Here is a 25,223-nt window from a genome sequence, read left to right on the forward strand (position 1 = left end):
TTCAGCTGACTCCTCAGGACTTGCCTGACCCTCTGCAGGTACTTGGTGGTTGCAGCTTTTCTAGCGGCCTCTTCATGGTTCCCATTCGCCTGCGGGATCCCCAGGTACTTGTAACTGTCCTCTATGTCTGCAATGTTGCCTTCTGGTAGTTCAATCCCCTCAGTTCTGACTACCTTCCCTCTCTTTGTTACCATCTGACTACACTTCTCCAGTCCGAACGACATTCCAATGTCATTGCTGTATAGCCTGGTAGTGTGGATCAGTGAATCGATGTCTCGTTCACTCTTGGCATACAGCTTGATGTCATCCATGTACAGGAGGTGGCTGACAACTGCTCCGTTCCGTAGTCGGTATCCGTAGCCAGTCTTGTTAATGATCTCACTGAGGGGGTTCAGGCCTATGCAGAACAGCAGTGGGGACAGAGCATCTCCTTGGTAGATCCCGCACTTGATGGTGACTTGTGCTATGGGCTTGGAGTTGGCCTCTAGTGTTGTACGCCACATCCCCATTGAGTTCCTGATGAAGGCTCTTAGGGTCCCATTGATCTTGTACAATTCTAGGCATTCCAGTATCCAGCTGTGGGGCATTGAGTCATAGGCCTTCTTGTAATCAATCCAGGCAGTGCACAGGTTGGTCAGTCTGGTCTTGCAGTCTCGGCTGACTGTTCTGTCTACCAGTAGCTGGTGTTTTGCGCCTCTGGTATTCTTGCCAATTCCTTTCTGTGTCCCGCTCATGTATTGACCCATGTGCCTGTTCATCTTAGCCGATATGATGCCTGACAGGAGCTTCCATGTAGTACTGAGGCAGGTTATTGGTCGGTAGTTGGAGGGGACCGGTCCCTTCTTGGGGTCCTTGGGGATCAGGACCGTCCGACCTTCGGTTAGCCATTCCGGGTGTCTCTCGTTAACTAGCAGCTGGTTCATTTGTGCTGCTAGACGCTCGTGGAGTGCAGTCAGCTTCTTTAGCCAGTAGGCGTGAACCATGTCGGGCCCTGGTGCTGTCCAACTCTTCATACTGGAGACCCTTTCTTGGATATCTGCCACTGTGATGGTTACTGGACCCTGTTCGGGGAGGTTGCTGTGGTCTGCCCTCAGATCCACTAGCCACTGAGCATTGCCGTTATGGGTTGCGTCCTTCTCCCATATGCTCTTCCAGTATTGCTCCGTCTCCAGCCTTGGTGGTGCTGTTCTCTTATTGTTCCCTTGCCACTGAGAGTACACCTTTGCTGGTTCTGTGGAGAACAGCTGGTTTATTCTCCTGCCTTCTATCTCTCTGGTGTACCTTCTCAAGCGGCTGGCCAAGGCTGTGAGTCTTTGCTTGGCAGTTTCTAAGGCCTCAGGTATGGACAGCTTGCTGTATTTCTTATGCACCTTCTTTGTCGCACCTTTCTGCAACTCCGTTAGTTGGCTAACCTCCCTCCGTGCTACTTTGATCTTGCCCTCTAGCCTCCTTCTCCATGGAGGGTACTGCCCCTTGTGGCTGTTCAACTTGTAGCCAAGCATCTCACTGATCACTGCTGCCGTATTGTAGATCAGCTTGTTAGTGTCGGTAATCGTGGTTGTAGGTATCGTCCGTAGTGCTGCATTAACATCATCTAGCAGACCTTCTGAGGGTACTTCACGTAATCTTGGTAACCGGCTACGGGGGATCCAGGTTTCAAGCGTGGCCATGATCCTATCTTTCAGGTCAGTTCCTCTCGCACTTACGATCCTTCTCCTATCGCACTTGGGGCTATGTACCCAATCTCGGGTGGGGGTGATGATATCGCCCCCCTGACCTGGCGTCCTGACTCCTCCTTGCCGTAGCATTTGTGTTGTACCTTGTCAATCTCTAGCTGTGAGAGCAGTCCCTTCTTTCGAATGTTGGAACACTGAGCTACTAGTTGTTTCGCCGTCATTGTGGATGTTGGGTATCGAAGAATCCATAGGTCCCTCATCCTATTCATGTAGCCCCTTCCGCCAGGGTTACTTGCGTAGTAGCATTCCAACAACGCCCTGTTTTCGTCTCTTGCCCACCGATGCCTTCTTGTTCCAGTAGCCCACTTTTCGTCAGGGTGCCCTGGTTCCTCAACACCTGACGCGGACCTTGTTGATCCGGGCGACGTCCGAGCCGGCATGCCTTCATATTTATCTGTCTCGCTCATGTCTGCGGTAGGCTTGCTTAGCATAGGGGGTCTAGCCTTAGGACCCTTACTGGATACAGACGCCCCAGGCAGGAATCGAACTTGCGATCCTCTGTTCCAAAGGCGTGTAGTCTAACCACTACGCTATCCACTACGCTATATATATATGTGTGTATATATATATATGTGTATATATATATATATATATATATATTCCTCAACAACCACCATCCAAGCTCCATTCCCTGTGCTCACCTACTCCCTGTTCAGTTTTTCCTTTCTTAAAGCCTGTCCCGTCTAGCAGCTCAGAATTGTGATCTGAACACGGTGTTGTGCCAAACCACATTTGCTTTTCCAAAATGAGCTCTATAAATGCTTTCTCTCTTGTTCATGTGTTACCTTCATATGCTATCCCTGTTCAGTTTGCATAGAGCTGCTCCTCATTTTACCTGCTGCCTTTCATTCATATACAAAGACCAAGTTTAAATATATGTCTTTGCTTCATTCCCCTCCCCCCCAGCTGGTTGCAGCAGATAACTGCCGCACCAGAACCTGGTTCTGCCAGAGGTTCCTTCCTGTTAAAAGGATGTTTTTCCATCCCACTATCGGAAAAGCGATATTGTTACAGAAAGCATTTGTTTTTCACTGAATAGTTGTCACAGGTCTGGGTCATTTTTGACCCAGTAGTTTAAGTTCTCAGGTTTTGGTGTGATTTTTGCATTATGGATTCTTTTGTCATTCTCCTGTGGAGCTTTGTTGGTTTTTGTTATTATTATTAATCTATGTTCAGTTATGCTTGTTAAGAGATTAGTTCTTAGGTTGTGTCTCATGTTTAGTGTAGGTTTAGTTCTGTGTCTAGTCTGCGTCTTTGTGTAATGGTTTCTTGTTTCCTGTTTTATTGTGAAAGTCCGTGTCTTATGTGAGTGTATTCAGTTTTGCCTCCCTTGTCTCGTCTTGTCAATCTCTTCCAGCTGTGTTCCCCACCTGTGTGTAATCTCCCCATGTTCTTCTGTGTGTATTTAAGTCGTGTCTTCTTATGTTGTAGTCGCTGGTCCGTCTGTGAATCTACTGTGTATCTACTGTGTGTTTTCCCTGCTATCAACCATCATCTACCCTCATCTACTTTCCTTCATGTTCAGGTTTGCAGTTTTGTAGTTTAGTTTTTTCCCCAGTATAGTTTAGCTTTTGTTCCGTTCTGTCATTGTTCACCCCATGCTTTATATTTTCAATAAACCACCTTCACATATCAGTGGGTGTCTGCATTTGGATCCTCCTTTATTTTTCCCCCAAACGGCTCATCCCACTCGCTGTGACAATAGTATTACAGCAGTTATTGATAACCAACATAAGAAACACATCATAGAAGACATGACTTTTGGAACAATACTTTTGGTTTGCCTTAAAGTGAATCTGTCAAACCAATCGGGCAACTCTGTAGCGGAAAGTGGTGCTCTACTCACAAGGTGTATAGTAGGATAGTAGGAGTGAGGTACTGGTGACCTCAGCTGAGGATATAGTTGAGTGGTGGAAAGAATATTTTCAGGTGCTCCTTAATCCCAATGACATGCCTTCTGTAGAGGAAGAGTTTGGGGACAAGGGGGACAACTTACTAGGTGTGAGGTCACTGAGGTAGTTAAGCAACTGCTTGATGACATAGTCTGTGGTGGACGAGGTTTGCCTCTGGATGTTGTACGCTTGGATGACATATCTCTACAACATTGCATGGACCTCTGGTGCCTTTGTATTGGCAGACTGGGATGGTTGTTCCCATCAGTAGGAAGGGGAACTAGAGGGTGTGCTCCAACTATAGGGTGACTACACACTCTACACAGTCGTCAGCCTACCTATTTCATTTCTGCTTTTTACAGAAAATGTGGTTCTCTTGGCTTCATCAATTGGTGGCCTCCAGTTCACTCTTGAGTTGTTCGCACTTGAGTGTCCAGGCCATGGTCATCAGCTGGAAAAGGGTGGAATGCCCACTCAACTCCAGAGATGAGTTGAGTCGCTCCAAATGGAGGAGTTTAGATATGTTGGGGTCTTAGTCATGAGTGAGGGGAGAAAGGAGCAAGAGATTCACAGACGAAATGGGGCCACATCCAGTCTATCAAAGTAAAGAGCGAGCTGAATGTAAAAATGAAGAGATTACATCACTCTCCTGGTCTAGAACGCCTCAGTGTTCCCTGGATAAGCTGGAGGAGGTGGATGGGGTGAGGAAACTCTGCCTTGAACGTCAGTCAAATAGCCCAGTTAGAATTGAAAAACAAAGGTTAGAAATAATAAGATTATTTAGGCTAGATACCTAGTTAGCTAACATAGACTATGACAGCTAAAATGTATGCAGGTATATATGTTGCAAAATGTGAGAGCTAGTAGAATAAAAAGTAAGGATGTGTAGAAAAAAAATGTACTTGTATTTTCAAATTTTCACTTAAATTTTTTTAAACACACTTGTTTTTGAAATTTACATTTGAGGAACAAAATATTCAAAAATGTGGACACTGATATTTTCACAAATATACCAAGAGCCGCAACCTTTAATTCACAGCATGTAAATCAGCATGAAGGTGCTGAGCTAGATTTTGGTTTAGTGTGATTTAAAGTGATGTACTGATGTCCCTGAGTGACAGTGGTGTAGTTCAAAGTGAGGGCTCAGAGATGAACAAACAGTCCTCTTTTACTGCCAACAGTGGGACAAACTGAGTGAGGAGACACTGTTGATGTGGACTGAATATACGTCAAATATCCCAGCTAACACCAATGTCAGCTAACACCAATGTCAGGGCAGCACACTGATCAGTGTATTTATGCTTGGTAGCTAGTTAGATCACACCATTAATGTTAGCTTATGCTCACTCACTCTTGCTTTGATGCTTCCCCTTTCTGTGTGTATGTTGATTTCCTCACAGTGCTAATCTAAAAAAGGTGATTCTGTTCATCCGGACATAGTGTTTTCAGTGGGAAAAACGCTTTGTCACTTATCCAAGTGACTTCTTCAGTCTCGGCTGAATGCAGGTTTCCCCTACATTAATGAATGATACGCTTGTAATGCTTAATGAATGACCATGAGCATCATTCAAAGAGAGTTGGGGAAGGGCTGCAATCACAGGATTGTAAGATTGTGAAAGATATACCCTTAAGTCACCTCCTCGATTCAGAGATGGTATTTCCCTTTTTTATGTAGATTGCTTACTTGACTTGTGGTAGGCAACTGAAAACACAACATCCACAACACGCTGGATTTTGTTGAGAAGGTGAGAGATGTTATTATGGAGGCAGATTAAACAATGGTCTCATTTGATGTTACAATTCTCTTCACTTGTGTTCCAGTTACTAAAGCAGTGCAGGTAGTTCTTACGAGATCACAGGATGACCCCAAACTCTGCATCGCGACCACTCTCAGCACAGAACAAGTGTGTTTGCTCTTGGAAATGTGTCCTCTCAGCACTGGCAAAGGTGGCAAAAGTACTTAACTTAAAAAAAGTACTTAAGTAGAAGTAGAGATACTAGTGTTAAAAAATACTCCAGTAAAAGTTACTGATTAACTTCTTTACTGAAGTAAAAGTTAAAAAGTACCAGCTCTGAAATGTGCTCAGAGTCAGAAAGTAAAAGTAGCTCCTTAAAGACCATCTATCTTCATGCATAGCTGAACTGAACCTTGTGCCCTATTAATGCAATAATAAAATAGTATTAGTAGTTTGTATTCCTAACTTTAATTGTAATAAGGTTACTCAGCATGAATCAGGTAAGTTTTTGAAGAAGCTCTATTTTCTGTTGCCTGAGGGTGACTTGTCCCTACTCATTTTTCTGTTTAGAGGCAGAGGTTAAAGTGGGATTCAGCCAGTGGGTGAACACTAAAATCAGTTGTAATAGCTCAGCATGGAGAAAAATTACACAATAATTTCTGTTGAGAGTTCCAGTAGATTTTTTAATTTACAGGCTGTGATCCGCTGACCTGCTACTCTTTGTGGATGTACACAACTGAAATCAACAAGATGCTGATTTTGTGGAGAACAGCTGGTTTAATCTGCCTTCTATCTCTCTGCTGTGCCTCTTCAAGCGCGCTGCCCAAAGCTATGAGTTTTGTTTTTCCAAGGGCTCAGGTGTGGACAGCTTGCTTACTTTTTATTGCACCTTTCTGCATCTCCATGCTACCTTGATTTTGGCCTCAAGTCTCCTTCTCCATGGAGGGTGTTACTCCTTGTGGCTGTTCAACTTGTAACCAAGTATCTCACTAATCACTCAACACCTTACCAAAATCCTTAAACCACACAGGTGGAGTAGCAACTCTTGCAATCCTTCTTAGAACCTCGGCATGCAGACTGGGACAGACGAGGATCAAGCCACCAACCTTCCAAGCAGTAGGTTACCTGCTCTACCTCCTGATTCACTGATCCACCTCACAAGGATCTAGAGACTTCCTGTGCTTTAATGGCAAGTATATATTCAAGTGACTGTGGGGAAAATGTTGCGGCGGCGAGTGAAGCAACCATTACAGTGGCTATAATGGGGCTTTGACAGATATACAGGGCAGCCTGTATCCCACAGGGCAATAGCAATCTGCATGCCAAACATCCTTGGGTAAGATACTAACCACAAGTTGCTCTCTGATGCATCCATTGGAGTATGGATGTGTGTATGTTAGATAGAAAGCACTTACATACAAAGAGCATAGAAAAAAAGTATTTCTGTGAATGGGTATGAATGGAGGGCAGCACGGTGGCACGGTGGTTAGCACTGTTGCCGCACAGCAAGAAGGTCCTGAGTTCAATTCCAACATCAGGCCGGGGTCTTTCTGTGTGGAGTTTGCATGTTCTCCCCGTGTTTGCGTGGGTTCCCTCCGGGTACTCCGGCTTCCTCCCACCGTCCAAAGACATGCACTTAGTGGGGATAGGTTAATTGGATAATCCAAATTGTCACTAGGTGTGAATGTGCGAATGAAAGTGAGTGCGAATGGTTGTCTGTCCCTGTATGTTGGCCCTGCGACAGACTGGCGACCTGTCCAGGGTGTACCCTGCCTCTCGCCCTATGACAGCTGGGATAGGCTCCAGCGCCCCCCGCGACCCTGAAAAAGGATAAGCGGAAGCGAATGGATGGATGGATGGGTATGAATGGGTGAATGGGGCAAATTGTATAAAGAAAAGCACTTTATAAGAACCAGTCCATTTATTATGGCCTAGTGTGTTACCAGTAGTGTTATTGGTGACTGTGGTCCCAGCTGCATTCAGCAAGCTCCTCTCATGCAGTTTTGTGCTAATCCACTACCTTTGTCATAATCAGCCTCACCCCATGAGGCCAGATCTTGCATGGAGCTTCAGACCGAATATGACCCATCCACCCATTTTCTTCAGCTTATCCAGGGCTGGGTCACGGGGGCAGCAGCCTAAGCAGAGAAGCCCAGACCTCCTTCTCTCCTCCAGCTTGTTGGGAACACCTGAACCACCTCAACCTCAAGGTCAACCGGTAAATTCAGAGCTTAGCTTTTACACTCAGCTCTCTCTTCACCACGACGGACCTGTACAGCGTTTGTATGGTAAATGGTAAATGGCCTGCATTTGTATAGCGCTTTTCTAGTCCCTAAGGACCCCAAAGCGCTTCACACTACATTCAGTCATTCACCCATTCACACACACATTCACACACTGGTGATGGCAGCTACATTGTAGCCACAGCTGCCCTGGGGCGCACTGACAGAGGCGAGGCTGCCGGACACTGGCGCCACCGGGCCCTCTGACCACCACCTGTAGGCAAACATGGGGTTAGTATCTTGCCCAAGGATATTTGGCATGCAGCCAGGAGGCAGCCTGGGATTGAACCACCGACCTTCTGATTAGCGGCTGACCTGCTCTGCCACCTGAGCTACAGCCACCCCACTGTAGCTCAGGTGTCACTGAAGCCGCAGTGGCAATCCATCTATCGATCTCTCGTTCCCTTCTCCCGTCACTCGTGAACAAGACCCCATGACACTTAAACTCCTCCACTTAGGGCAGGAACTCATCCCTGACCGAGAGTGAGCACCCTACTCTTTTGGCTCAAGACCGTGGCCTCAGATTTGGAGGTGCTGATTCTCATTCCCACCGCTTCACACTCGGCCACAAACCATTTCAGTGCGAGGTAGAGGCCTTCACTCGAAGAAGCCAACAGAACCACTTCATCTACGAAAAGCAGAGATGAGATTCTGACACCACCCAAGCAAAAGCCTTCTGCCACTTGGCTATGCCTAGACATTCTGTCCATAAAAATTACAAGCAGAATTGGTAACAAAGGGGCAGCCCCGGCGAAGTCCATCACCAACCATCAACAAGTCTGACTTCTGGCCAGCTATACAGACCAGGCTCTTGCAATGGTTGTATAGGGATCAAATGGCCTGTAACAATGGGCCAGATACCCTATGCTCCCAAAGAACCTCTCACTGGACACTCCGAGGGACACGGTTGAATGCCTTCCCCAGCTCCACAAAACAAAGGTAGACTGGTTGGGCAAACTCCCATGCACCCTCAAGTATACTTGAGCTGGTAAAGAGCTGATCCAGTGGTCCACGACCAGGGCAGAAACCGCATTGTTCCTCCTGTATCTGAGGTTCAACTAATGGACGGACTCTCCTTTCCAGCACCTAGCATAGACTGTCCCAGGGAGGCTGAGGTGTGTGATCCCCCTACAGTTGGAACACATCCTCATCCCCCTTCTTAACGATGGGAACCAACACTCTGATGTACTAATCCAGAGATACCGCCCCTGATTTCCACGCAACATTGTAGAGGAGTGTTTAACCAAGACAGCCCTACAACATCCAGAGCCTTCAGGAACTCAAGGTGAACCTCAACCACCCAAGGGGTCCTGCCACCAAGGAGTTGTTTAAATGCCTCAGTGACATTACCCCTGGAGATAGAGAAGTCGTCCCCCTCATTCCCTGACTCTGCTTAATCCACGGAAGACGTGCTAATGGGCTTAAGCATGTTCTTGAAGTATTCCTTCCACTGCTCAACAATGTTCTCATTAAACGTTAGCAGCGCTCCACCCACAGTGCAGGTAGAACACCGCTTTCCCCTCATCAGTTTCCTGACGGTTTGCCAAAATCTCTTCAAGGCAGTCCAAAAGTCTTTTTCTATAGCCTCTCCAAACTCCTCCCACACCTGAGTTTTTACTTCAGCCACTGCTAACCAAGCCTGACAATACTCCTTCTTCAGCCGGGTAGCTCCCCTCACTTCTGGTGTTCACCACTTGGTTCGGGGAATACCACCATGGCAAGCGTCAACCACCTTGTGGCTACAGCTCAGTACAGTGGCTTCGGCAATGGGGGTGCTGAACATGGTCCGTTCTGACTGGCTATCACCAGTCTTTCTCAGAATGCTGTCCAAGCTCTGTCGGAGGTGTGCTTTGAAGATCTCTGGGACCAGGGCCTCTGCTAGGCATTCCAAGCTCACCCTCACTATACGTTTAGGTTTACGTTTGCTCAGCATTCTCCCCTGCCACCTGATACCACTCACCACCAGGTGGTGATCAGTCTACAGCTCAGGCCCTCTCTTTAACCGAGTGTCCAGAACATATGGCCGCAGGTCTGGTGATATGAATCGATCATCGACCTATGATGTAGGGCGTCTTATTCCCACATGCATTTATGGACACTCTTATGTTTGAACATAGTGTTTGTTATGGACAAACTGTGATTTGCACTGAAGTCCAATAATAAAACACCACTCAGGTTCAGATCTGGGACGCTGTTCCTCCCAATCAAACCCCTCCAGGTCTCACTGTTGTTACCCACATGATTGTTGAAGTCTCCAAGCAGGACAACAGAGTCCCCAGGTGGAGCACATGTAAGTACCCTGCCAAGGGTATTCAAGGAAAGCTGGGTACTCTGAACCATTGTTCGGCGCACAAGCATAGACGTCAGTCAATACCCATTAAACAACCTGAAAGCGCATGGAACAAACCCTCTCATCTACTGGGAGAAATCTCAACGCATAGGGATCAAGCAGAGGGGATACTAGGATACTCACCCCACCCTGGTTCCAGATGTCAAGCCGTGCATTGAGGTGAGCCCGACTATATCTAGCCAGTACCTCTCAACCTCACGCAATAACTCAGGCTCCTTTCCCACCCGAGAGGTGACATTCCATGTCCCAGTTGCTAGTCTTGGTAGCCGGGGATCACTCCGCCAGGGCCTCTGCTCCTTGCTGCTGCCCGGCACACATTGCACCCGACCTCTACAGTGCCTCCTGCGGGTGGTGGGCATACAGGAGGATGGCCATATATCCTTTTTTCGTGCTGTGCCCAGCACTCCATGGACTAAGGACTGGCCACCAAAAGCCTGCCCTCGGGGACCCTCCCTGGGCCTTCCTCCAGAGCAGGGCCCTGGTAACCCTATCCCAGGCAGGGTGAACTGTTCCCTTAATTGTAAACTCATAGAGTTCTTTTGAATCGCTCATTGCCTGGTCCCTGACCCAGGACCAATTTGCCATGAGAGACCCTATCAGGGGGCAAAAGCCTCAAAACAACATAGCCCCTGCGATCTCTGGGACACACAAACCCTTCCACCATGATAAGGTAGCTATTCACAGAGGGGCGAGCGTGATTTATGTTCATATTAAATTTATTCCATAACTGCAATGAATAACAGTTATCACCTTCTCACCAAGATTCCAGTGGTTTTGTAACCCATACTGGCCTTGTGCAGGTATACCATCTTGCCCCCGCTGTTCTTTCACAGCTCATAGATCTTTCCCATAGTTGTGGAGAGGTTGGAATGAAAGAAATTGATTCTGTGGACAGGTATGTTTTATACACATGAGAATAATCTGTAATTGATCAACTGATTGTAATCTGTGTCATATGGACACAGAATCATTCTATGGGAGCCAGAATTTAAGGGGTCAAATACTTTTATCACTCAGTGCATGCAAATCAGTTCAGAAATTTTATATAATGTCGGGTGTTTTTCTTGGTTTTTGTTATTCTGTCTCTCTCTGTTAAAATGAAACTACCATAAAAATGAAAGACTGCTCATTTCTGTCTAAGCGAGCAAACTTACAAATTCACCACGGGATCAAATAATTATTTCATCAACTGTAGATGCCACTGATGCTACACCTTAAGTGCTACACCCTTAGGCTCCATGAGGAACAGAACAAGTGATGACGAGGTAGTGGGTGTCAGAGTCATGTTCCAGGATGAATAACATAATATTCTCAAATATGGGAAGACGGCTCAGATGTCAAGAATAGTGGGATTGAAAAAGTGTGTGTGTGTGTGTGACACTAAGTAGCCACAAATCTAAAAGAATCACTGACTTTAACATGTATGATTTATAAAAAATTTTAAAAAAAAGTTAAATTGAGTATATTGTAATTGGCACACAGTTATAAAGAGGAAAAAGTGAAGAGAAAATATTATGTAACATAATTGACTAATTAACTGAAATATATGTGAATGTTTTTTCTTCAACAAGAAGACAAGAGGTCAGCTACAAAAGGTGGAGTGTGGCCTCTCAGACACAGCAGTTTTCATAAGCACACTATTGGAATGATTCAGTTGATGCATAATTACATTAAATATTTTTTTCAAGCCAACTAATCTAAATCAAACAGGGCAACTTACCTCATAGTAGCTCTGTACAGCATTGATGAAGGCCTCATCAGCTACAATCTGAGTTTCTCCATTAAGAAACGCCTGGAAACGCTCCTTTACTGTCTGTAGCTGCTGCTTACTGATCTGTGGAAGACATTAATAAACAAAAGAAATAATAGGATGTTGTTGTTGTTAGTGAAAAAGCACACAATTTTACAACGTATCAATTGCAGATAAACTAAACCTTATGATTAAACTTGAATTGGTTGCTACAGTCAACAGCATACTGAAAAAAACTCCAGCTTCTATGACACTAAACATGCTACCAAAATACTGTCAAAATAGAGTAAAATGGAAGACTTTTTCCAAATCAAGAAACAATGTCTGCTAGAAATTAATTTTCTATACAACTAAAAATAGTTTTTCCAGTTCCAAGGAAGATATGATATAATTTCATTTTTGGATTATCAGTAAGAACAAGGGCAACAACCTTGTCATCCTTCTGGTACACAAAGGTAGGCGCACGCTTTACACTAAACCAGACAAACTATCATCAAAAAAGTTTGTCACTGCTTAGATACAAAAATACATAAGAGTCCCTGAAACAAGATCCAGGTCGTGGTTTGTCAGGTGATGTGAGGTTTAGAGAAACTAAAGTCCCCCACTGTCTTTGTCCTCACAGCTGAGAGGAGGTAAAAGATCTCAACATCCAGCCTTATGTGATTGAAAATAATTACAGTGCTGAAACAGAGCTTTCCCCTATTTGCTAATAATGAAGCATTTAATAATGCTGTTGCCAATCCAAGCAAACATGATTTTAAATGAAGGAAGGAGTATTAATGGTTGAAGACAGAACCATAATTCATATGTGATTTTGCTGATAGTTAATTATCCTTCATTCTAATCAGAATATAATCATGTATACTAAAAATGAATAGGTGTAAGTTTAACACGTATAATAGATAAGAAAATATTATCTATGTCACGGGGTGCCGAGGCAGGCCGTGTGTGAATATAAATGGACCCAAGATGCAGACTGCGTAGTAGTGAGCGAGCTTTATTAATCAAAGGGATGAAGTACAACACAAAAGAAAAGGTGGCGAGAACAGAACTGAAAATACTCTAAACTGGGAAAACTAGAACTTAAATCACAAAACCAGGGCCCTATTTCAGGAAGCCAGTTTAGTGCAAACTATGAGTAAGTATACCCTGAGTTAACGGAAACTCTGGGTTTTCGGTTTCACAAAGCGAGTTTAGATTAATTCTGAGTGAGTTACTATGACGACACACTCCATGAAGCTAACCTGCCCCCTAGCAGGTTTACTTCAACTAACCCTGACCTTCTCCGCCTCTTTGTCGGAAACCTGACTGTAGGAAGTGTCAGACATGGCGTGCTCCTTCCTTGAAGAGCCAGTAGATGTTGAAGCCCAAATTCTCCGCAGAGCTCTCCGCCGGGAGAGAGTGATTAGAGCGAGTTTGGACATTTTATCATTTCCTGATGATTTCCTGTGTGAACGTTACCGTTTTTCAGCACAATCTATAATTTATTTGAATAACATCCTCAGGCCTAATATTGCTCATGTGACACATCGCGGACATTCTCTCAGTTCTGTACATATTATTTGTATTGCACTTCGGTTTTTTGCAAACGGGAGCTTTCTGTATAATATTGGTGACGCTGAGCACGTTTCCAAGGCTACCGTCTGTCGGGCAGTCAGGAATGTTACAGTTGCACTGAAACGTCTCCTGTACTCGTCTGTGGTGTTCCCCGGTCATAGACCCACAAGATTTATCAAAGAGGGATGCCACAAAATTGCAGGTATCAGGATGAACGAAACTTAATCCATGATGTGGTGATACTTGAACTACTACTTAAATCTTACATTTATATTCACGGTTCCCAGGCGTGATTGGCTGTATAGATGGCACTCACATTCCAATCATTGCTCCTTCAGTAAATGAAGGAGACTATGTGAACAGGAAGTCTTTCCACAGCATTAATGTACAGGTACATAGTTCCCTGTAGCATTTCAAACTAACAAATTATTTCATTATAGTAATGGATGCTAATTTGTGTTCTCTGCACTGTGAAGATCATATGTGATGCTGCCAACATTATCACAAATGTGGAAGCCAACTGCTCAGCCTCTGTGAGTGGTGGTGGTGGAGGACCCCCACCTGTTTTTCGGGCCTCCGCTTTTTTTCTGTTGGCTATAACGGGTCACATTTGAGCATACAGAGTAAGCAAATATGTACTTGTAATGTGCTCAGATAATTTCAATAAGTGCTTACAGAGGGGAAATTAATGTAGCCTCTAACTGCAATTGATTTACATCGGACAAACAGACCAAGCACTATGGCTCATAATACAATTACACCTTACCTGTTTGGACTATATTTTTATATTTCATTTTTACTTGCTGCCAGGAACGTTTGGGGCCTGTTGGGTTGCACCTGCGCTCACATCACATCACAAAATCAAATGTATGAAATAAAAAATAAAATATAATAAAATAACGTGTTAAATGGGTGGAAATCTCTAGATCAATGTTTAAATTAACACTCACGCATTGACTCTGTCGGCTATGTTTTGCCATGCATGCTCCCTTTCTTTTGCAGCTGAGCCTGTGTTACTTTTTTTCCGCGGAATTTGCATGTTATCGGCATATGCTGCCATCAGAATTTCAGCCTCAAGCGCTGTAAGATACATTGACCGCGCCTTCTTTCCCTCCGTCTCCATGGTGACTCGCTTAATCTGTGCTCCACTAATCAGGGCTTTATGTATCCTCGTGCGCACGTTTAACTTGGGGTTAAAGCAACTCCGCGTTGACTGAACTAATTGTTATCAGCCTTTCTGAAACCGAATATTCCGAGTTGGACAGTTCGGGGTTACTCAACCCTGAGTATCGTTTTTCACTCTGAGTTTTCTAAACCGGCTTCCTGAAATAGGGCCCAGAACACAAATGAGAGTACTTTGCGGGGAGAACTCACAGGAAGACAGCAGGAGATTCACAGACACGAAAACACCAAATAACACAGACGAACCAGCAACAAGGCCGAGGTAACACACACTATAAATACACACGCCAGGAATCAGGGGATGGGAAACAGGAGGGGAACACACCTGGAAGACATCACAGCTGACGAGGCAGGGGAAACGTAAACAGAACACACTGACATAAGACAGAGACCTTCACAATAAAACAGGAACTTACACATGCAAGGACACGGACTAAGAAACACGGACTTAACACAGGAATACATGGGCAGAACCGAATAAACACTAAACAGAGGAAGAACAGAATCAAAATCACAATAACAGAAAACACAAAACGCTGGGTCAAAAAGACCCAGGATCATGACAATCTATGCAATATGAGAGCCTGTGCAGAGTCTGACCTTGGTGTGTAGGTGTGTGTGGTGCAGAGTGGGGGTGAAAGCGACACACAGGAGCCACTGAATGTCTGACTATTTAAATATAATGATTAATAAAAGGAAATTGCATTGAATAAATGGTGACTGACAAACACAGAGTTTTAAAAAGTAAAAAAAAATTATTCCTCTGTATTTGAATTAGAAAGTAATTATGTTAGAATGAATGTTCATGTGAGAATGTGCTAAAGACAAATGTAATTGAGGTAGAATTACATAAACTGAATGGAACATGAAACGAATTATATCCATATGTGATAGAATTTTTCTTAAGTGATTATAGAGTTTTAACTTTGTGGTAAATCATGTAAGTCAGATAGATAGCGAAACGATGATAAAGTGGTCAGGTGATTAGATGTTAATAATGTGATTGGATGTTTAGATGTCATCTCAGAAGATGTGACATCCAGTAGCAGAAGGTGGAGAATCAGTGAAGAAGAGATACAGGGTTCTTCCCTTTTGTCTTCTGTGAGATGAGCAGTTTGGCAGATTGGATCTAAGAAACCTGCAAAAATGGGTAAATCAGCACTGATGTCATTAAGAAGAATTGATTGGACACCGTCCCAGGCTGTACTTTGTATGTACTGTTGTTTGAATAAGTCTATGTTTAAATCTCCACAAACACAGACATGATGAGAACAAGAAAAGAAAGGCAGCATTGTTGACATTAAATATTAATAATACTTCTACAAATCTTCTAGAATCTTCTATAAGTGCCCAGTGGTACCTAAAATTTCCCATAGCTCTCAGTAGCCTTGTTTAAAGTGTTTATTTAAACTTGAATTGCTTGACATTGTATGCCTACAAGCCAGCAAATTTGAAATTTCTATTAATATTTCTCAAAAACTCATTCTACTGTATCTTGTGAAGAGTTAGATGACAATTAAAGATCAGTAATGGCAATTCATTATATGGCCAGATTTGAAATATGGTCATAATTTCTCCTGTTTCTGCCTGAGATATGACCACTCCAATGAAAAGACCAATAAGAGGCTCTGTCTGTGCTGGAAAATTCCATAGTCTACTCCCTTGGTAACGGTTACCATGGTCACTGCGGCAGAGGAAGCAGTATGCGATTACAGCTTCCTTATTAGGGGTCAAAGTTCATACGAATTACAGTAAAACCAGCTGTGTCTTATCCTTAAGACAGTAGTGCATGATAAGATACTGTTAAATAAGAGGTCAGATAGTTGTAAGCAGCCAATGCACAGACTATAGTTTAGTCTTTCATAGTTCCAGCAGCTTTACACTGATACACAGATATTTTGAGATATGACATCAGGCAGACATGTAAACGCATACTGTGCAGAATTGTACAGAATTGCCTTTCTGCATAGAGAGCGACTAATTTAGTGTTACATCAATGATTTTTGTGCAACTATTTTTCCTTCCAAACCTACTGACGAAATTACTGGGGAAAGGAAAGGAAGACACCAAATCAGCAAGCTTGTACAGTCTCCATGTGGGAAGTAATACTGAATTCTGGCATAAAAAACTCCCCTATATATGTGCTAGAAATATCCAGCATGAAAATGAATAGAGTAGATAGCTGAATCATTGACACTCACACCAAAGACAAGCATTCACATCTTACTCCAATCTTTGGTTTAGCCAACAAATCTTAAAAATAATAAGCACTAATTATCTTACTTCCCTTTTGATGTATGAGAAAATCATGTATGCCAAGTACCAACCCCAATTTGTTCTTCACCAGAGTGTGAATGTTAGACAGAAAGCACTTAAGCATTAAAAAAGGTGACAGTGTGAATGGATGAAGGGCTTTGATAGACTGCTCAGGTAGAGCAGAAGAAGTGCTATATAAGAGCCAGTTCATTTAGCATTTATTAAACCCACGCCTTAAATATATGCCACTTATGATACAGAGAAAGTTCAAATGTTTTTTCTGCTTGTTGATTCCAAAGTCTTCCTAATACTTGTTCCATGGCACATGTTTGTATTATTACACCTGGCACAAACAGAAAAACATCCTGATCATATCACATTGTACATATGTTTGACTTCTGAGAGCCTGTGAAGGTATATTTAATGCAGGGAACTCAACTCGCCAACAATACACAGATAGTTTTCTGATCACATTCACCCAATTTGAGGCAATGAGGTATACAAAACTGTGGCATAACATGACCTTATTCGCTTCTTTTTTTGTGTCTTTTTAAATGGTAAATGGTAAATCGATTTGTATAGCGCTTTACTCTACATTCAGTCATTCGCCCATTCACACACACATTCACACACTGGCAATGGCAAGCTACGTTGTAGCCACAGCTGCCCTGGGGCGCACTGACAGAGGCGAGGCTGCCGGACACTGGCGCCACCGGGCCCTCTGTGTGAGTACAAGAAAACAATTATTAGAATATAATGTGCTTAAATTTGCTTAGATGAGGGGGTCCAGCTGTATATCAGAGGAATAGGAAAGGATTTGTGAATGTCTGTGTTTTAGTTTGGTTTAGCTGTAGCCCTGAGAGTGTGTGTAATTGTGTTGAGGGAGAGGAATTTATTGACAATGGAGGTCTGCCTGTCATAAAAGGAGACAGGAAGCTACAGTTGGAGGATGCTAGGACTGTATGGAACAGATAGGAAAGAGAGGAGAAGTCTGTTACCTTTGTCCCTGAATGTAATAAAGGCTCATAACTGTCACAACTGTCACAAGTTTGCAGGAGACCCTCCACATGCTTAGCTGTAAAAGTAAGACAACAAGAGGCCAATGGCCCAGTGGAAACTGCCAAATGGAAGTAGAGTGGGGGTCTCAGTGCTTGTGACCTGGTAACCATGTTTTGTAGAGGAGTTTGGTGTAGCTTGGGTGAGGGGAGATGAACTTTTTATGACCAGCAGGAAGTCACATATACAGAGACACACACACAGTGCTTTAACTGTTACGACACACACACTCACACGCACACATACGCACACACAGGTATGCGCATACGCAGGCACTCACGTGCTCACACATACATACACAAACACAGTGTTTTGGGTTTACAACACACCATGTGGGTTTTATGATGCAGGGTTTGCTTCTATAAAACTGGTTGTAACAGACAAAGAAGTTGAGATCTGCAGAGAGCCCTGTACATCTCCCCTTCTAGAAGGTGCATGCGTAACTGAAGATGAATAAAGGTTTTGTGAAATAACTACTGAGTTCCGGTGTCGCCTCTGGAGGCCTGAGGAATAAAAAGATCTGGGGTGAAACTGAAAACGCAACACCTGACGGGGTTTTCCTGGAAATTTGGCAAAATCTTCTGCTTATAGTACTAATTACTGTCACGGGGGTGGAACGGACTCAGGCGCAGACTGAGGTAGCACAGTTCAACGACACTTTATTAATCACACTGGTGCGCTATATACACGTGAAGGGAGGGGGGAAACACCAGGGTCCCGGGGATCAATAGGCTGGGGAGACACTTCTTCGCACTCGCTCTGCTCCCTGTCCAAACAGTCTCCACACAAGCAGCTCAGCTCACTCTCCTACTCACGGGGTCCAGGGGTCACAAAAGGGCTGATCCAGGTAAACCTGTTTACACAGACGAGGGTAAGTCGAAGGCAAACACGGGAACAGTAGAATCGCAAGGAAGCCAGGCAATACTAACGAGAGTTACTCAATATTCCAGCGACGAATAGCTCAGAGCCCCAGCCTTAAGAGCCAGAGAACTGCAATTCGCTCGAGATCAGCTGCAGGTGCGTGGGCCAAGGGCAGGAGCCCAATCAGAGCTCCGCCCAGGCAGACAGGTAGGAGAGAGAGAGCGAGAGAAAAACAACAAACACTTGTGGCCACACTGGGCTGGCCGGGGAGGCACAGGGACCATGACAAATTACAGTACTTTGTTTGTTTTTTGCCATGTGCACCGTGTGAGTGGTAAAAAAAAATATCAGCTACATTATAGCAGCTCCACTGTGCTTTTTAATGTTTTTAAGTGTTTCTATTGGTAGTTCCTTGGTACATTGTTAAGTATCAACTTTTTGACTATGGTTGCCCAATTGTATTTAATTTTTTGCTCTTTGGGCATTTTAAAACTTTAAAATAACTCAGTTGTTGTTCTCTGCACCACTTGGGACTGCAAAACTGGAGTAAAGCGTTGGGAGCGTTAAAAAAAATGGTACAAACCATCTGTTACTATGGGAAATGTCAGATGGAAAAGCAAACGGTCCTGACTAAACTATAGTGGGAGTACTGGCAGTGTAGCTACATGCCTTACAGAGACATGGCTGAATAAATGTTCCACACACTCGCTTGTCACTCTGGATGTCTTTCAGCTCGGATGGGTGGATAGCGTGCATTGGAGCACGGTTAGAGGAAGGGATGGCGCAAAGATGCATAAAGAACAAAGATGGCACGGCCACGTCCAGACGCCTTCCTGACCGCTCCGCTCCGACTATCCACTTTTCTTGTTTTTTACTTATTTTTTGCAGAGTCGAACAAAACCAAAGGTGGAGGAGTGTGTTTCATGATAAACAGAAAGTGGTGTGATGCCAGGAGCATTTCTACTCTCTCCAGCGGCTGCTCGCCACATCTGGAGTTCCTGAGCATTAAGTGCCGCCCTTTGTATCTGCCCCGTGAGTTCACCTCGGTCATCGCCACGGCGGTCTACATCCCACCCCAAGCGGACACAGGTATGGCTTTGTCCGAATTACATGATGTGCTGAGCTCGCTTCAAAACAAGGACCCGGGCGCAGCCCTCATTGTAGCAGGAGACTTTAACAAAGCGAACCTCAGACAAGTCATGCCAAACTTTTACCAGCATGTCTCGTGTCCAACGAGAGGGGATCGAATTTTGGATCACTGCTACACGCCATACAAGCAGGGCTACAAAGCTGTCTCACACCCGGCTTTTGGGAAGTCTGACCACAACGCCATCTTCCTCATTCCCCAGTATAAACAAAACATACAGAGGGAAGAAGTAACCACAAAGGAGGTGAAACGGTGATCTGCCCAATCAGAAGCTACGCTACAGGACGTACTCAACGACGTCGACTGGGACATGTTCAGAGCATGCGCAGTCAACATCAATGGTTTATGGAAGTAGTAGTATGCTTCGTCAAAATGCTAGCGGAGGAGATTATACCCACTGCGAGAGTCATCACATTCCCAAACCAGAAACCGTGGATGGACAGATCGATCCGCACTGCAGTGAACGCCAGGACCGCCACCCACAACCCGGGTCTCGCCACTGGCAATATGAGCGCCTACAAAGAGGCCTCATACGGCGTGAGGCGTGCAGTGAGAGATGCTTCCACCAGGGCGACACACGGAGTATGTGGCACGGACTACGCACCATTACGGACTACAAAGCCAGGGACACTGCGCCGATCAATGCCGACTCTGCATTCACCAACGAGCTGAATCAGTTCTACGCCCGTTTCGAGGTTAGCCAGGCGGCTAATGCTATCTACCGCCTGACTACCGACGACAGTGACGCCATCAGCGAGAAACCGGTGACCAGCCTCGCGGAGCATGACGTCCGAGCATCATTGAGGAGAGTGAACACAAGGAAAGCGGCGGGGCCAGACGGCATCACCGGCCGTCTGCTGCGCTGCTGTGCTGACCAGCTAGCAGGTGTGTTCACTTACATCTTCAACGAGTCCCTGGCGAAGTCTGTGGTCCCCACATGCTTCAAAAGATCCACCATCATCCCTGTGCCCAAGAACAGCAAACCCTCATCCCTGAACGATTACCGGCCAGTTGCACTGACCTCGGTAGTAATGAAGGTGTTTGAGAGGCTGCTGAAGAACATCATCTCCTCCTCCATCCCAGACACCACAGATCCTCTGCAGTTCGCCTACCGACCCAACAGATCCACTGAGGAGGCCATCGCCCACGTCCTGCACACCACCCTCAGCCACGTGGACAAGAAACAGGGTAACTATGTGCGAATGCTGTTTGTTGATTACAGTTCAGCGTTTAACACAATAGTGCCCTGCAGACTGTTCACAAAGCTCAGGGATCTGGGACTTAACAGCCGTCTGTGTGCATGGGTGTTGGACTTCCTCACTGGCAGAACTCAGGTGGTGAGGGTGGGTAGATGCGTCTCTAACAGTATCACCATCAACACAGGAGCACCACAGGATGTGTCCTCTCGCCACTGCTCTACTCCCTCTACACTTCAGACTGTGTGGCCACCCATGGCTCCAACACCATCCAACACTTAGCAGATCTGGGATCAGATAGAGAAGGATGGGCAGAAATTCTTTCCTAGCTGACCAGTTACAATGACCCTTCATTTGACACTCATGTACAGCATATCTGAGGATAGGTAGGCTCCTTCACCTGCTGTTTTGAATTTTGTTTAAAAACACTCTTTTACTACTTGGCCTTTGACCAGGAGATGACTGTGATCTTACTTTTAATGTACTCTTTTATTGTTTCATTTCTACAGCTCTTTTATGTTCTGTACCCTCTGGCCTGTGTTTCTTTTTATGTTTGGTGTTATTGTACAGCCCTTTCATCAGTCCTGTGACTGTTTTTAAAAGTGCTTTAAAAAGTGCTTTCCTTACAGGAAAGTCAGTGGCAGAGATTAGCTCCTCTTCATCTCAACTTCAAAGTTTTGTGGAACTTTGTAATTCATGCCTGAAGAGAAAACCACCAGAGTCTCATGACCATCATCACAACTACCTGTCTTTTTAACCTTAGACTTCGTGTATCTTGAGACTTGAACCCATGACTATTTACATCCTATTGGTGATGGACAAATGTACATGTTTGGCACAAGCTTATGCAACAAAAAACAATTCTGCAAAAACAGCAGTGGAGAAACTCTTCAATCACTTTGACCCACTGCCCTCCCGTTGGCGCCTCAGGGCAATCAGGTCCCATGCCTCCAGACTCACAAATGGCTTCTTCCCCTGGATCATTTGAACAAACACTCTCACCACACCCCACCAAACAATCTGAGCCATGGTCTGAGTAACCCCATCAGTCAGGCCACTCACACATGGACTCTAAGACAAATTCTTTTGCACTACGTCCAAGCACTTTGCAACCTATCCTTAAATGCGTGCCTTTTCTATTGTGTGCCTTTGTCTTGTTTTGTATATTTCCCTCTTGTTTGTATACATTTCTCCTGTTTGGTATTTATATTTTATTTCTGCACAGTTGGTGTGGAGCACCCACAAATTTGGTTATTCTAATCTCTGAACTTCAGATTCCCATCAAGAATCTGTACACCAATAGAGACTTTGGGAAAAATGGCAGAAAAATCTATTTTTAAAAAGATAGCCAGTTGAAGCAACGAATTGATTATCCAAGCTCAACGGCTGCGCTTGTAATTGCTAAAGGTTGTTATGGTCCTGGGACCCTGATCTTACCCTAATCAAGCTGTATTTGAAAAAAAAGTGTGAAAGACCCACAAACAAACACAAAAAGGAAAGAGAGCAAAGGTAGGCAAAGCATCACAAAGGAGAATACCACACCTTTGGTGGGGATTATTAGTGAAGGTAAATTCGATTCTTTTTACTGAATCGAGTTTGAATGAGTCACTCACCAAAATGAATAAGGTTTTTTGAGTTATTTGAGTCACTGAGTCAGTTACCCAGAGAGTGCAAAAAATGTACCTTTTCACTCAAACTTAATTTGTTTCCCTTTTCATATAAATCCTAACACTACCATCCCCCAGGCTTCTACCTTTCTACCTATAAAACCCGAGAGCAGCCAAATGGCTGGTAGGCTTTTAGCTAGGCTTTAGCTTCAGCCAAGTGGAAGCTAAATTGGCTAGTCATTCACATGTAAATTGGGTCGTTATCTGGGAATTCTGGAGGGAGGGAGTGGGGGTGTGTGATTGAGGCCGTGGGGGAGCTGCTAAAAGCTGTGCACTTCCTTTTGTGTTTCATCTTGATGCATTCTCAATCATCCAGGGAAATAAATCTCCAAAAGTCACCAACTTGGAGTGTTTCAGTTTGCCATCTTAGGGAGAAATCAACACACATGGGTGTATGTCCTTTGTTGCTGAGATTTATTGATAAAAACAGTACAAAAAACCAACCATTTGTACACATATTTACAAATAATAATAAAAAGTGAGTGAGTACAATTCAACATTTTCAGCAATCACTCACAATCCTGGCACTGCCATGGTATCTGTAGTCTGCATTTACCACATGTGTATCTTTTGCAGTGAACACATCGCACAGTGGCATGATTGTTCTTGCAGTTGTGTTTGACCTGACACGTGGCTCTTTTTCCAGGGCTAGGTGTGGAGGGTTGTGTCCGAAGCAACTGTTCTTTTCTTGCCTTCTTCCCAGCTACATGAGAGCGAGCCAACTCTGTTGCAAGCGCCACCAGGAAGTCCACCCGTCTTTCCTTCGTCCCGGTGCATGCTTGATACAGCACATGTGCATTCAGTGCTGCCATGTCAATCATGTTATAAAACACGGCGACTGGCCAGCGCCGTGTTCCTTTGCGGACAGTGTACTCCCGAACCATCTGGTCCATCACATCCACGCCACACTTTGTTTTGTTGTAAAGGGAGACAGTGTTTGGCTTCCTTTTGGTGGTGTTATCAGTCTGAACCACGCTGTGCATGCTGCTAAGAATATAGACTGTCTTCTTCCGTTTGGCCGCATACGCCGTCAGCGTGGCAGCAGAGGTTGAAAACACCTAAGAAATAAGATAAATTGCTATTTCCATAGCCCTTTTACACACAATGAAACACATAAACATAGAACCACAAAAGACCTGTAACATACCTGAGTGGTGAATTCATTGCGATCTGTCTGTCTAGTGGATTGAGGAATTTCCCTGCGAATCCTGTTGACTGTGCCGAGGATGGTGGTTTTCCGTCTAAGAAGTTTTTGTGCAAGTGAAAGCGATGTGAAAAAATTGTCCGTGGTAACATTTCTGCCCTTGTCTAGGAATGGTTCCATCAGCCTCATTACTACATTTTCAGAAAGTCTCTCCCCAGTGGGACGATTGGGGTCCTTGCCAAGATATGGGAAGACATTGCAAATGTACTTGGATTTTAGGTCGCAAGCCACCCAAAACTTGATCCCAAACTTGTCAGGTTTACTTGCAATATACTGCAGGAAACAGCACCGAGTCTTTGATGGGAAAAGCTGTTCATCAACGGTGATATGTAGACCAGGGTTGTAGCACGTGATGCAGTTGGTGACAAATGATCCCCACACACTGGAAATTGCAGCAAACTTGTCAGTCTTTGCTCGATCACAGCGGGTGGACTTGTCATCAAAGCGTAGGTGTTGCATGATGTTTTGGAAGCGGTTTCGTGCCATAGTTCCAATTATCTGTGGGTTTCCCAGGTTTGCTGACCAGCAGTCATTTACAGATGGAACCCTGTAAACCCCCCGCAAGATCACAATTGCAATAAATGCCATTAGTTCAGGGAGGTCCATGAACCAATGAACATGCTCCATGCACCACTCAGCAGGCCATTTGTAAATATGTGTACAAATGGTTGGTTTTTTGTACTGTTTTTATCAATAAATCTCAGCAACAAAGGACATACACCCATGTGTGTTGATTTCTCCCTAAGATGGCAAACTGAAACACTCCAAGTTGGTGACTTTTGGAGATTTATTTCCCTGGATGATTGAGAATGCATCAAGATGAAACACAAAAGGAAGTGCACAGCTTTTAGCAGCTCCCCACGCCCTCAATCACACACCCCCACTCCCCTCCCTCCAGAATTCCCAGATAACGACCCAATTTACATATGAATGACTAGCCAATTTAGCTTCCACTTGGCTGAAGCTAAAGCCTAGCTAAAAGCCATTTGGCTGCTCTCCGGGTTTTAAAGGTAGAAAAAGCCAAATGGCGATCCGTGGGGGTTTAAGTGTAATGCTAAGATAAGTGATTAAAAAAGAAAAACAACTATTTTTATAGAGCAAAAAAGAGCCAAAAAATTAAGATTTCTTAAGGGAACATTTATTTATTTTTTATTTTATTTTATTAGTAAATGCTCCTTAACACTGGTTGCCAAACAAGAAGAAGAAGAAGAAGCAGTGAGCCAGTAGGGAGGGGGTGAGTGAGTGCGTGAGTGATTCGTTCATGCTACGAGGGTTAACGTGGAGTAACCCCAATGTGCTGTTAGCATGTTAGCAGAGCGATGCTACTGTGAACCGAGGAGCTGTTGTCTTG

At 44.5% G+C, this 25,223-nt stretch overlaps 1 protein-coding gene across 4 annotated transcripts in view; it reads right to left on the bottom strand.

Moving 5' to 3' along the window:
* Window positions 1–25,223, bottom strand: part of LOC146631433 (calcium-dependent secretion activator 1-like) — a 342,226-nt gene that overhangs the window by 272,205 nt on the left and 44,798 nt on the right. For all 4 annotated transcript variants that reach the window (XM_085352951.1, XM_085352948.1, XM_085352949.1 and 1 more), the window contains exon 2: window positions 11,717–11,830. In XM_085352951.1, coding sequence (XP_085209077.1) covers window positions 11,717–11,830 — 114 coding nt within the window. The remainder of the gene's footprint in view (window positions 1–11,716; window positions 11,831–25,223) is intronic.

This window comes from Diplotaxodon limnothrissa, linkage group LG5, assembly GCF_057381915.1.
Source record: "Diplotaxodon limnothrissa isolate DT_005_m linkage group LG5, D_limnothrissa_male_GT1.1, whole genome shotgun sequence".
NCBI classification, from domain to species: Eukaryota; Metazoa; Chordata; class Actinopteri; order Cichliformes; family Cichlidae; genus Diplotaxodon; species Diplotaxodon limnothrissa.